The sequence below is a fragment of the Mytilus trossulus genome, chromosome 13, assembly GCF_036588685.1.
Source record: "Mytilus trossulus isolate FHL-02 chromosome 13, PNRI_Mtr1.1.1.hap1, whole genome shotgun sequence".
Lineage (NCBI taxonomy): Eukaryota > Metazoa > Mollusca > Bivalvia > Mytilida > Mytilidae > Mytilus > Mytilus trossulus.
In genome coordinates, this window is record NC_086385.1 from 19,511,045 (window position 1) to 19,525,028 (window position 13,984).

General features: G+C 32.5%; 1 protein-coding gene across 8 annotated transcripts in view; it reads left to right on the forward strand.

Moving 5' to 3' along the window:
• Positions 1-13,984, forward strand: part of LOC134693938 (epidermal growth factor receptor-like) — a 149,615-nt gene that overhangs the window by 112,947 nt on the left and 22,684 nt on the right. For all 8 annotated transcript variants that reach the window (XM_063554893.1, XM_063554890.1, XM_063554892.1 and 5 more), the window contains 10 exons: positions 2,894-3,015; positions 3,249-3,390; positions 3,940-4,047; positions 7,992-8,103; positions 9,015-9,179; positions 9,445-9,647; positions 11,468-11,676; positions 12,226-12,380; positions 12,871-13,060; positions 13,525-13,779. In XM_063554893.1, the coding sequence (XP_063410963.1) occupies positions 2,894-3,015; positions 3,249-3,390; positions 3,940-4,047; positions 7,992-8,103; positions 9,015-9,179; positions 9,445-9,647; positions 11,468-11,676; positions 12,226-12,380; positions 12,871-13,060; positions 13,525-13,779 (1,661 nt within the window). The remainder of the gene's footprint in view (positions 1-2,893; positions 3,016-3,248; positions 3,391-3,939; positions 4,048-7,991; positions 8,104-9,014; positions 9,180-9,444; positions 9,648-11,467; positions 11,677-12,225; positions 12,381-12,870; positions 13,061-13,524; positions 13,780-13,984) is intronic.

Sequence of the window (13,984 nt, forward strand, 5' to 3'; positions counted from 1 at the left end):
GTTCTAGGTGTAGATTTGAAGCTGTCTACATGTATGTCATGCATATTTTTCCATGAGACAATGTTATGTTTCAATGGTTTTGTCTGTTTAACCGACACTATAAGCAATAGGTAAAATATATTTGATGTATGGAATGATTGGATGGTGGTCATTTTGTCCAGCTCATTTTGTCTGGTACGGACTCTATGACTATGGCTTAATTTTTATGGTTTATTGGTCAATTTTCATAACTTTGTATGTTTCTTCAATACTATAAACAAAAGGGTAACTTTACTTTATGTATGGTAAAAAACTCAATCATGATAAGTAAAGCAGGCTTGTTTTAATTAGGTGTACATGATTTTTATGAATAAAGCCTTGTTTGTTTTTTGTTATATCAGATTAGATTAGAGTGGCCTTCAAATATAGAATACTTGGGTTGTTTCTAAAGAATTATTTTGCAGAACATTGATATTTTTTTAATGATTTTTCTAGATTTGTGCAATTGCTGTGAGTTTGGAATGATTATTTCTCAATCACTTGTTACATTGGTTTAAATAAAATAAGCAACATGTTGGGAGAGAAAACAATCATTAATGTTGATTATCTCTTTATAATTGACATTGTAAACTTTACCAATTTCAGATACAATTAGAATAATCACAGTTTGTAAATGATGTCTTTTTTTCTTGGAGTAATTACATTAAACTAAGAGACTAAGCATTGTAAGAGCAGACACACCAATCTCTCTCAATCGCATGTCACACAAACAAAAGAACAAGTTGTAATTACTGAAGATTGATAAACTTAACTAGAAACAACAGTTACAAACAAATGGTTACCAGTCATGCCTTTACTGACAGTTCTCATTAAACCAATAATTTACAGTTCATCACTGTATTCCAGTCAAACAACATGTTAAATAACCCATCACTAGAAAACCTGTTCAATAACACAGGTTAATAATACCATGGTGTCTACAGTCTTCTCCTAATCAAAGGTGGTTATACCAATTGTGGAGGGAACAGAGCTCAGAGAAATCAATATAAACACATTGACATTTTTATGCCCCATTTATGGGCATTATGTTTTCTGGTCTGTGCGTCCTTCCTTCTGTGTGTCCTTCCGTCTGTTCGTCTGTCCATCCGTCGTACCGTTCGTCCCACTTCAGGTTAAAATATTTGGTTGAGGTAGTTTTTGATGAAGTTGAAGTCCAATCAATTTGAAACTTAGTAAACATGTTCCCTATCATATGATCTTAAATCTAATTTTAATGCCAAATTAGAGATTTTATCTCATTTTCATGGTCCACTGGACATAGAAAATGATAGTGCAGATGGGGCATCCATGTACTTGGGACGGGCGCAGGACATTTGTGCGAAAAAATTAAAACTATTTGGGGACATTTGAGCGCCCAATAAATCCGCTCACCTGTACTTTCGATAGCCCATTTTAGCGAAAATAGTTGTCAGCAATTTATGTTTTCCTCGATACTATTATAAAATAACAAACAACAACATATTTAAAGATATGAATTATAGTACCACAATCGAGAAAAAATAAAGAGAAAGAGCAGTTCCTAATGCAATTCTATGCCAGAACAGTATCGTACAGGGGATATATCTAGAGCCCATTATGTACTTTCTCTAGGTTATAAATTCCAGGCTAAAAAAGACTTTTAACATTTGATTAAACCTTTTAGTGCTATTTTAATGAACATGTTTTATATTGTGCTGTCTTGAGTCTATTAAACATTTTTTAATTTATTATATATTATTTATTTACTAAAAATGGCTAAAAAATATTTCGCTTAAATAGGCTTTGACAATTTTAATTTTTGCTAAAATGGGTTAAAATTCTGGCGCTCACTTGGGTTCTACTTTGGTGCTCAAAAGTCTTATTTTTTTTGCTCAAATGTCCTATCAATGCGCTCAAATGTCCTCCGCTGACTTAGGACACATTCTTGTTTTTTAATAAATGTCCAGAGTCCAGAAGTCCAGATGATACTAAATCTTATATTATGTATCAAATTGTACAAATTAGTTTTTGTTGCTCCTAAAGTTTGATGCAGATGTGAGTTGGATTTGTGGGAATGTTAACATCAACAATTGTTTAAAGCTTGTATTGAAGAGAAGCACCAATGATAAGTCAATGATATTCATAATTGCAGTTGTGTAGGCACATCTTAATTTCAATTTGGTTACTCCCTTGGTCATAATCTATATTTATTTTTTATAATTGATTTTGAAACTATTCTAGGCATAGTTAACTTGTTGGAGTGTTGCCAATTTAATTTCAACATGCACTATCAAAATTACATTAAAGACAAGATATACCTCTGTTTTAACAATTTATAAAAATTATTTGATTTTTTTTGTCACACCTCTAGAATGCTATTATTTAGCCTATACATATACTTTTTATTTATGAAGCCTTACATTCGAGAAAATTGAAGGAAGAAGAGATGGATTATCATAGTGACTTTGTTGTACATTGTACAGTTCTCTTTTGCCATACTTCAATTGTCCTTGACCTCATTTTCTTGTTTAAATAATTGCTTAAAAGCATCACATTTCAAATCTTTGGATTTTTACAGCTACTAAAGGTATCAATAAAACTTTTAAATATATAGAACAATGTGTTCTCCAATCAGGATTCACCTAATCTTGACCTCATTTCATTGTTCAAGAAGCAACATTTAGTTTTAATAATTTGGTAAGTTTCTCTGATACATTTAATAATACATGTATTTCAACTATAGTTTGTATATTGCAAGAAAACAGATAATAAGTTCTTAACTAACAGAAAGGTTTGACAGTTTACCATGGACACATTGGTTTCTTGGCTGTGGGGGAAACTGTACAAATATAAAAAAAAGAGAAATCATAAATTATAAGCTGTATTTAAATTTCAGTGAACCATGCATCAGTTTGTAGTCAGACATGTGAAGATAGATGTTTTGGTAGCGCCCCGAATCAATGTTGCCATCCAGAATGTGCTGCTGGGTGTAATGGACCAAAGAAAACGGATTGTTATGTAAGTCAGCTGGCAAATATTGTTTACTTTTATATTCCATAATGGAAATTTACTGATATTATGTTACTTAAATTTGAAACAGTAACACAAGAAATGCTACATGTAATTTATTGAACACAGTGAAATCTACTATAAAACATAAGGATTTATTCAAATAAAGGCTTTATAAAATCAAAATTGAAACCATCATAACATGAATGTCTGTTTGACACTTGTTTTCACCTTAATTTCAGGCATGCAAGCATTACTCCAATGATAATGAATGTGTCAGTCGATGTCCTCCTCATCAGGTTTATAATCCATACAAACTTGAAATGGAAGAAAGTCCAGATGGAAAATTTGCATATGGTGCACTTTGTCAAAAAGACTGTCCAAGTAAGTATTAAATATGCTCCAAGGGAAGTAATTCAAAATAAAGATTGAGAATATCAGGTTGCTATAGATAAATCAAAATGAAACTATAGCATATTAAAATAACAAACAAGCTAAAATGTTTAAATTATGTGTATGGTATAGAAGGGGTTCTATAAAAATTTGGTGCATTTAAAGTGATTTCTGGATCTTCCTCAGGAAATCTTGATCCAGAAAATTTGAAAACCAAGGATTCCATACTTGAATACTCAAAAAGCAATATCACTTAGGACATCCTTCGAAAAGAAGCCAAGTGCATAAAAGGTCAACTTTGAAATAAAGTTTCTATATGATTTGTCAATTTTCATAAAAGAATTTAAGAAAGTTTTTAGACATGTTAGAGATACACCTTACATAGTCATGTGTCTTACTGGAATTTGAGGAGCTTGCAAAGAAAAATAGCATACCCGGTACTGTAAAATTCATAAATATATCTGTTTTATGAATTTCAGATCCATTTTACTTGAAGATATATTGATAGGTCATATGCATAAATATTATTGTATATTATAGAACATTTGTTGAAAGATAAGGAACAGAATGTTTGTGTAAAAACCTGCAGAACAAGGTTCCATGATGTTAATGGTACATGTGTAGAATGTAATGGACCCTGTCCTAAAGGTAAGTTTATTATACTTCTGTCTAAACAAATGTCAAATAAATGTGGAGAACAGAATTCAAAAAATAATGGACAGCCGAAGTACTGGAAAGAAAATTTATATTGGTAAATTAAAACATTATCACACTGCAGCACCATCATCACCATGGTAATGGCCATCAAATCAAAATTAGAGTCAAATTCAGGGAAAAACAACATGTCTGTATCATCATTTGACATACAGTTATTTTATATTCATGAAAAACATGCTGATTTGTTGATTTTGGTCAAAATTTGTTATCACATGATAAAATTAAGAAAGAAACTGGGGAATGTGTCAGAGAAAAAACAACCCATCCAAAGAGCAGATAACAGATAAAGGCCACCAATGTGTCTTCAATACAGAGAGAAAATCCCTCACCCAGAGGTGTGCTTCAGTGCTAACCAAAAAAGTGTACTTGTTCAGCGATAATGGACGTCACGAGACTTAATACAGCATATATCTATCTTTATAATGGATATATTGATACTATATCTTTATTGTATTTATTAAATTTTGTTTTCAGTCTAGTAAATTGAGTTTTCTGATTATATGATACATGAGTTATATAAGGGTGTTAGCAAATATAATGACAGCAGTGATTATAAATGTTTAACAGTTATTCCTAAGTAAATGCAGGTGTGAATGCAACACTCATATCATATTTTAATCAATGAAAGGTCTGCTGTTGTTCAGTAGAGGCAACAGAAAAATTCTATGTTTTTATCTTCAGGTCTATAATGGAAATATAATTTCTCATTAAGATAGTATAAAACACTGACAACTAGTCAAATCTCAATGTATTTAAAAAAAATTATTTAATTTCAGAAATGTTATTTTATTTTATAATTGTAAAAAATCTTGTTTAATCAAAGTTTTAATGGAAATTGGTCTGTTGCTTGGTATACAAAGTGAGGTTCTCATACTGCAAAGGGGGTCTGTTGCTTGGTATACAAAGTGAGGTTCTCATACTGCAAAGGGGGTCTGTTGCTTGGTATATAAAGTGATGTTCTCATACTGCAAAGGGGGTCTGTTGCTTGGTATACAAAGTGAGGTTCTCATACTGCAAAGGGGGTCTGTTGCTTGGTATACAAAGTGAGGTTCTCATACGGCAAAGGGGGTCTGTTGCTTGGTATATAAAGTGAGGTTCTCATACTGCAAAGGGGGTCTGTTGCTTGGTATACAAAGTGAGGTTCTCATACTGCAAAGGGGGTCTGTTGCTTGGTATACAAAGTGAGGTTCTCATACGGCAAAGGGGGTCTGTTGCTTGGTATATAAAGTGAGGTTCTCATACGGCAAAGGGGGTCTGTTGCTTGGTATACAAAGTGATGTTCTCATACTGCAAAGGGGGTCTGTTGCTTGGTATATAAAGTGAGGTTCTCATACTGCAAAGGGGGTCTGTTGCTTGGTATACAAAGTGAGGTTCTCATACGGCAAAGGGGGTCTGTTGCTTGGTATATAAAGTGAGGTTCTCATACTGCAAAGGGTGTCTGTTGCTTGGTATACAAAGTGAGGTTCTCATACTGCAAAGGGGGTCTGTTGCTTGGTATACAAAGTGAGGTTCTCATACTGCAAAGGGGGTCTGTTGCTTGGTATACAAAGTGAGGTTCTCATACTGCAAAGGGGGTCTGTTGCTTGGTATATAAAGTGATGTTCTCATACTGCAAAGGGGGTCTGTTGCTTGGTATACAAAGTGAGGTTCTCATACTGCAAAGGGGGTCTGTTGCTTGGTATACAAAGTGAGGTTCTCATATTGCAAAGGGGGTCTGTTGCTTGGTATACAAAGTGATGTTCTCATACTGCAAAGGGGGTCTGTTGCTTGGTATATAAAGTGAGGTTCTCATACTGCAAAGGGGGTCTGTTGCTTGGTATACAAAGTGAGGTTCTCATACGGCAAAGGGGGTCTGTTGCTTGGTATACAAAGTGAGGTTCTCATACTGCAAAGGGGGTCTGTTGCTTGGTATACAAAGTGAGGTTCTCATACTGCAAAGGGAGTCTGTTGCTTGTTATACAAAGTGAGGTTCTCATACTGCAAAGGGGGTCTGTTGCTTGGTATACAAAGTGAGGTTCTCATACTGCAAAGAGGGTCTGTTGCGTGATATACAAAGTGAGGTTCTCATATTAAAAAGTGTTTTAGCTGTATATATATAAAAAGAGGTTTTTATGTTTTGTGTTTTGTGGCTACATAGATAAAGTGAGGTTCTCCCATTGTGAAGAGGATTTATGGCTACATATATTAAGGGATGTTAATTTTTATTGTTAAGTGGATTTATATTAATTTGCATTTGAACATTAAAATATGACCAACAAGTGCTTAAACTTGGTCTTGAAATAAGTGCAGTGAAATAATATAAAATAGCATTTGAACTTAAAAGTTTTTCCCTTTAGGTATTTAAATTGGGAAATACAAGTTTGATTAAGAAAAGATACTGTTTTAGATGACCTTAATGTATGCAGATAGAAACAGTAATAATGTTTATCGGTAATTTGTACATTTTTCCTTTGATGTGTACTCGCTGATAATATCAGTATCAGTGGACTGGCCGTGATAGGAAAATTATTGGGTTAGTACGCAAATGACATGCGCGAATGCAACGCGTAAGGATCTACTTTCCCCCTTTCATTCACAAAATTGCGCGTATTTTTTTCTCGCAGAAATGCACGGTTTTTTGACGAATAAAACACTTGACATCGATTTAAACGATTGTTGTGAAAATGTGAACATAACATGCATGAAAAAAAGACTTTTAAAAAAAGAATAATTGATATACATGTATATGAAGTACAACTAACATACCATACCGTCCATGATTCCAATCCGAGTTGTTATTCATCACAGTCGCCTGAAGAGTTCATAATTATAGCGAAAATATGGGGGAAATAAAATATTTTTTGTAGTTTATTTCCCCCATTTTTTCGCTATAATTATGAAATCTTCAGGCGACTGTGTATTCATACAATACCAATACATAGCATGGTGCTGTGTCCAAGTAGTTTTCCATTTCTTGAGAAGTATTTGTTTTACCTGTTCAGTCACTATAAAGTGTTACAATTCATATTTAAACGCAACACATAAATAGTGACCAAAAAGGTACCGCTATCGCATCAGAGAATTAAGCTAGAAAAAAAATGAAATTTGCGCATTTTCAACATTTTGTGGGACCATCATAATTTTAAAATATGTCGTTTCATTGTCAATATAACAGATATGCATAGAATAAAAAACAAAAAAGTGAACCGTAATCTTCTAGGATAAATTTTAAAAAGGGTGTATAACCGGGGCACCAAACTATAAAGTTGCTTTGACCAGAATTGTAGCCTTTATAAGAGGTGACTGTGACCCGGGTCGCCTTCCTCTAAATTCGCTTCTGAAATTAAAGGTAACCACAGGACCTTTAAACTCCTGTATAAATGTCTCCTCACAGATTATCTACTAAACTAAGTAAAATATAATTAAAACTTGTCGAACTCAAATGTGAAAATCGATGAAAAATCTGCTGATTCATATCGTATCATTCTTATTTCTGACTATCACTTAGATGATGCTTTGTGAAAAATAAAGAAACTTGACTTACCGGTATGCTACCATTATATTTGTCATTGTTAGTGTCATGTCCAAAGCAGAATATTAATGAAACGCATGCAATAATTTCTTTTCAATACTTTGTGCAAGATAACGGCATGTTTACTGCACTGTGACAAAATTTCAAATGACGTAATGCAGCCTGTGACGTCAAGTGTGATTCGCCGTGATTTGACGTGAAAAAGAAGTTCGTTTGTTATTTTCTCTATTATTGTAGTGATTTTTATTTTTTTTAAATTACCGATAAACAGAATAAAGGACTTTTTGTTTTTGATACTGACTTTATCACAGTAAAATATCAGGTGAGCCCGAAAAGTCCTTTATTCTATATATATACTTTTCAGCATGTACAGGTCAGAGTGGTGGGGAGTACATCACAGCCAAGAACATTAATCAGTTTGAAAATTGTACAATTATAAATGGAAATCTCAAAATTGTAGAAGCTTCATTTGCAGGGTAAGATCTTAAAAAGGAATTCATCTTATAATTTAATGGACTGGTCTGGTTATTTAAAATAATTTAGCATTTTTTTTTACTGATTTATCATACAAATGAGAATGAAAGAAAAAACAACAGCATCAATTTACAGAAATTTTGCTATTTATAGTGGAATATAAAATTGAGAATGGAAATGGGGAACGTATCAAAGAGAAAACAACCCGACCATAGAAAAGACAACAGCAGAAGGTCAACAACAGGTCTTCATGATGTAATGAGAAATTCCCGCACTCGGAGGCATCAGCTGGCCCCTAAACAAATATATACTAGTTCAGTGATAATGAACGCCATACTAATTTCCAAATTGTACACAAGAAACTAAAATTAAAATAATACAATACTAACAAAGACCAGAGGCTCCTGACTTGGGACAGGCGCAAAAATGGCGCGGGGTTAATAGATATAGGAAGATGTGGTGTGAGTAAACATGTTTATCATTGTTGTCATCATTGTTTACATGCTGTCTGTCAGTCTTATATCATCACTATTATATGTGAAAAGAAAATATGAAGAAAAAAACATTGTCGCCAAACTTGTTTCCTTTCATATACAAACAGTCTTACACATAAATTGCATATTATAAACCTAGTTTCTCTTATTTTATTTCAAAATTCTATCACATAAATTTCTTTTTATTAACAAAAATGAGTTTTTTCATGAACAATCTTAGCAAATTTGGGCAATTTTGAATGACTGTTAGCTTGCACTTTGACCCATACTTTTCATTCTATTTTTGAAAAAAGCATAGTAAAATCTTCAAGAAAATTCTATCTGAAAAAAATATATAGAGAACAAGAACCAAAAGCAGTGGCAACATTGAGATCAGGATTATCGAATGTTTTATAATCTTTCTATATTTTGTTTTACAGAGATACCCAATTTAAGATACCAGGAATTACAGTTGCTGATTTACAAATTCTTAAGAGCGTCAAGGAAGTGACAGGCTATATAATGATACAGTCAAACGACACTAACTTCAGAAATTTATCTTTTCTCTCAAACTTGGAGGTTATCCATGGAAGAGAGGTTGATGCGTAAGTTTTCTAGTTTTTTAATATGAAACCAATGAAATCTAATGGTCTATTTTCAATTCAGTATGATATATTTTATTCAAGATTTTCAATAGTGTTTTTTTTTCTACCCTAACCCATTTCTTGCAACTAGTTAATGGACTCAATAAATTTGAATTTCATTTTGAACTATTTTAGCATTTGTTAGGTATTGAAATCAGTATAAATAAATAGAAACTGATTACTTCATCTTTTGGTGAAATGATATTACATGTATATTTTTTTTCAGAACACAAAGTGCCCTGAATGTCATGTTTACACCACTGAAGACACTAGACTTAACATCATTACGGCAGATAAAGAACGGCCATGTTACTATAGCATTTAACCATCATTTATGTTACCTTTCTGATATCAACTTTACACCAATGTTTGTTCATAAAAGTTTACAGGTGGTCAGGAAAATGAAAAATAAGAAGGAAGATTTATGTAGTAAGTTCAGTTTTAATTTTCAGGACATTTGAGTGGTCAGTTTAAGATTTTTTATGACTTACTTTTCTATAGGACTCAAAAATGATCAGTTGAAAATAAAATTTACAAAGACAGCGGACATTTCTGTTTTTAGTATTGTTTTGTGAATGAAATAAGATAAAAGGCAAAAGCTGTTAGAGTTGGTAATTTATAGGTGATATTGCAACGTAAATGGGTTTTCATGTGTAAACTTATTTTCATTTCATAATCTGTCTCATGACATAATATCCTACTAGCTCAGTCATTTACGTTTCTGTTAGAGAGGGTTCGGCCTGTGCTTTTGCTCCAGGACTTCTGACAGCCTACTGACAACACAACGAAACAGTAAATTAAATAAATGACAGGTATAAGAAACTTAAAAATGACCAGTGATGACGATTTGCCAAGCAATGTATTTTCTCATACAACAAATGACCAAAATTCATAAACAGTTTCATATTTAATAGACAAAGACAACAACAATACATAAATATGGCGGTATCTCCATGTGAAAATATCAATTCAAATTTCAATACACTTTCGAACTTCCCCTTTTGGGATAACTGATGTGGTGAAAAATACCCATTACAAGTTAACCAATTCAAGTAAGCTTTTGGCCTTAGTGCTATCTAATTGAATAAAATGATATGATACTAGAATTTTGAGGTGTCTTTTTACTTTAAATATTGAGAACTGTACACTAGTTGTCATTAACTAAAATATTATCCAATCAATCAAGTTGTGACGTCAACCTTCAGAGACAAAATAAATATACCCACTGGTTCCCACGGACTTTGTTAGACTAGATCATGAACCTCATTATTCTATGACCAGGGAACGAAAATTGATCCAGTAAAAAAACCATCGCATTAATCTATACCCGTTTAGTTTCAGTCCAACCAGAGCAATGTCTGAAAACGTTTTTCGATACTATTGACCAGTTCAAGACCCAAAACTAAAAAATGCGATAATACAAAATTCTATTTCAGAGTAAGTCACGAACAATTCCATAGATTGACGACCGTTACTCCAAAATACCCCTCTGATTAACCATCTGTCTAAATATCGCTATCAAAATGAACTTCCATCTCTTTATAAACCCGAAATCATAAAATATCTAGCTTAGTGTACAATTCTCTATATTTATTCTGGAACGGAAACGTAAATTAATATTTTAGAACTGTTTGACTACAATATCGAAAAGAAATACAAATGTATATCAAATGTGAAGAAATAAATATTTAAGTCCAACATCAAAATACAAAACAAAATAAAATTTAAACTTCAACTTACCAGTATGAAAGTTTTCCCCAATACGGCCCTGACAAGGTTTAAATATCCAAGTCTGGACATTGAGTTCCAAGCACGAGAAAAACAATCCCCGCGAAAAAGTGACCGGACAATAATAGTTATATATAGTATCTAAAAATAGAAAAAAGGGGAATTTACGATGACCCATAAACATTACATTTAATATGAATATTATCAAAATGAATTTTGTATTAGCTTTTAATAAGGAATGAAAAAAAGTGCACAGCAAAATCCAGATAAGTTTAAAATTTCTAAAACAAGAAATGCATTTAAATTTTATTTATAATGTAAGGCATTATAACTATGCCTTGAAAGGTTCTAGATGCGTTCTAGATGCATAGTTTTGATATGAAATAGGCAGCCATTTTAGACAAAGGTCCAAATGAATATTTATGGAGGCATTACATTTTTATTGCAAGTTTCTGTTTAGTAACCTGTTTTACATTTTTAAGATAGTTATCAATATTGAATGACAATTTCTATTTTCTCAGAAGATGAAGGTGAAGTCTGTGACCAGAGCTGTTCAGATGATGGATGTTGGTTCAAGGGACCAGATAAATGTTTACAGTGCAGGAACTTCAAGATAGACAACAGTAGTAATATCTGTATTAATGATTGTTCACAGTTACCATGGTTATATCAAGTTGGAAATCTGTGTAAATTCTGTGATGAGGAGTGTGAGTCTACATGCTCAGGTCTTGTAAGTTATTTCTTTGTTAATTTTGTAATTGTAGACTTTCAATTTTTTAAGGTATAGTGTATCTAGCAAACGCAAAGCCATAAGTGATGAAAAAAAGAACAAAAGGTTTTAACAGTGGAATTATTGTATTAAATCATACTGTTTATGTATTTTTTTCAACATGAAACCACAGGATTTTATTCATGCAATGAGTTTTAAGTATCAATCGAAATTATGTTCCAAAAGCAACTGTAACAGTTTTGTCAAGTCATAAATAAATAACTTCTAACGTTTTAAGACCACCTGGCAAGTTCAAGAGCACAAGTATATTTCTATTCTTTTCACAAATATGACATCACAGATTGACAAAGATGCATAAAATTTATTTGCAAATATGATAAATTCAATAGCCTCTTGTTTTATATCTAAATAAAATGTGAAAAATTAAAATCACACTCACCTTAATTAATTTTGAAGTAAAAAGTGTTTTCTATAAAGAATATTTCCTGTATTTCTGTCTTATTTATCCATACAGACATCACTTCATTATAACTTAATATTTTGTTTTAGGGACCAGAGAATTGTCATAAGTGTAAACATAATGCTGTAACTGGAACAGATAAAGATGGCAACATGATAAAGAAATGTTTAAAACAATGTCCGGAGATGTTTTATCCTGACCAAGATAAGATTTGTCAGAAGTGTAACGATTACTGTGATGAAGGGTATGTATTCAAACACTTTCATCAGGGTTTTGTGATGTTTCAAGTTAATGCCTATCAATTTAGACATATTATAAAGCTTTCATGTTATTTCAAAGGTACCAGTATTTAGGAATGAAATTTTCCAGGTGAGCATTTGATAAATAGTATATCCCATATCAGACTTTTTTTTTGGTAGTGTTATCGCACCTTTGAGCCAGACTTGTTTCAAAAGAGATTGAAAAAAATGATATTCAGTAAAAATACAGATATGAACAGGAAATAAGCATGCATGATTTACTTAAGTATTTGGTTGAAAATGTAAACCACTTAAAAGATATCTACTTTTCATCAACAATTTCAAATTTATGACTTAATTTGTATATGGTAAAACCTTTTGATATACAGCAGGTATCTGCATATTGATTTTGCATTAAGAATACAGGGCCTCATCATTAAGCATTTGAAAATGGGAATTGTGCTAAATACTGTACAGTGATCATTGATTTTGTAGTTGTACTGGTCTGTCTCCGACTGTAATGATCGGTGGATGTAACAGTTGTAACATTGGTATTGAACAGACCAATCAACGTGGAGATACTATCATTACTTGTATGGATCCAAATGAAGAATCGTGTCCAATAGGGTTCTACAGACATACAGTGTCTCAGTCAAATAAAGATAATCCATTAGCTGGAAAAACAGTGAGTTGTCATAGTTATAGAATATTATCAAGTCAAATTAATGATTCTTTTGATTTAGAATAATTACATTACATGTCTGTTTCATAAGAATTTGTACTTATGATCGGCTTATGATTGACTGAAAGTAATTGTAGGGCATTCCAATATCAAATTGTATTTTTCTATAAAATTTAACACTGAAGACTGCACACAAGTCACTGTCAGTACAATGCATAGGTAAACACATGAAAATCTTTCCAATTTTATAGGGTTGTATAAACGTTCATCTTGAGACACATTTTTTGTATGAAGCATTCAACGTGCAACAGGTTAGGTGGGAGATAGAAATACCTGGCATATGTGCATCTGGTCTTTTTACTTCTCTTATATGAACAATTTTCCTTTTTATTGACAACATAATATTCAATTATTTTCCGTAAAGCAAGGTGAGAGGTTTCAGCATGTGTTCTCTTGTTTTATTTCAGGTTTGTAAAAGATGCCATGAGATGTGTACTGACTGTACTGGGTCTGGTTCTGCCCACTGTATAACATGTAAATATCTAAAGCAGTTTGATTACTGTGTAGACAAATGTTATCCCATCTTCTACCCCGACTCTAACAACATTTGTCAGGGATGTCATGAACAGTGTAGAGACAGTTGTTATGGACCATCAGCTGCTGATTGTAATTCTTGTAAAAACTTCAAAGTTTACTGGGATGACACGGAAAATCTACACAGAGTAAGTACAAATAACAAAGTTTACTGGGATGACATGGAAAATCTACACAGAGTAAGTACAAATAACAAAGTTTACTGGGATGACATGGAAAATCTACACAGAGTAAGTACAAATAACAAAGTTTACTGGGATGACACGGAAAATCTACACAGAGTAAGTACAAATAACAAAGTTTACTGGGATGACACGGAAAATCTACACAGAG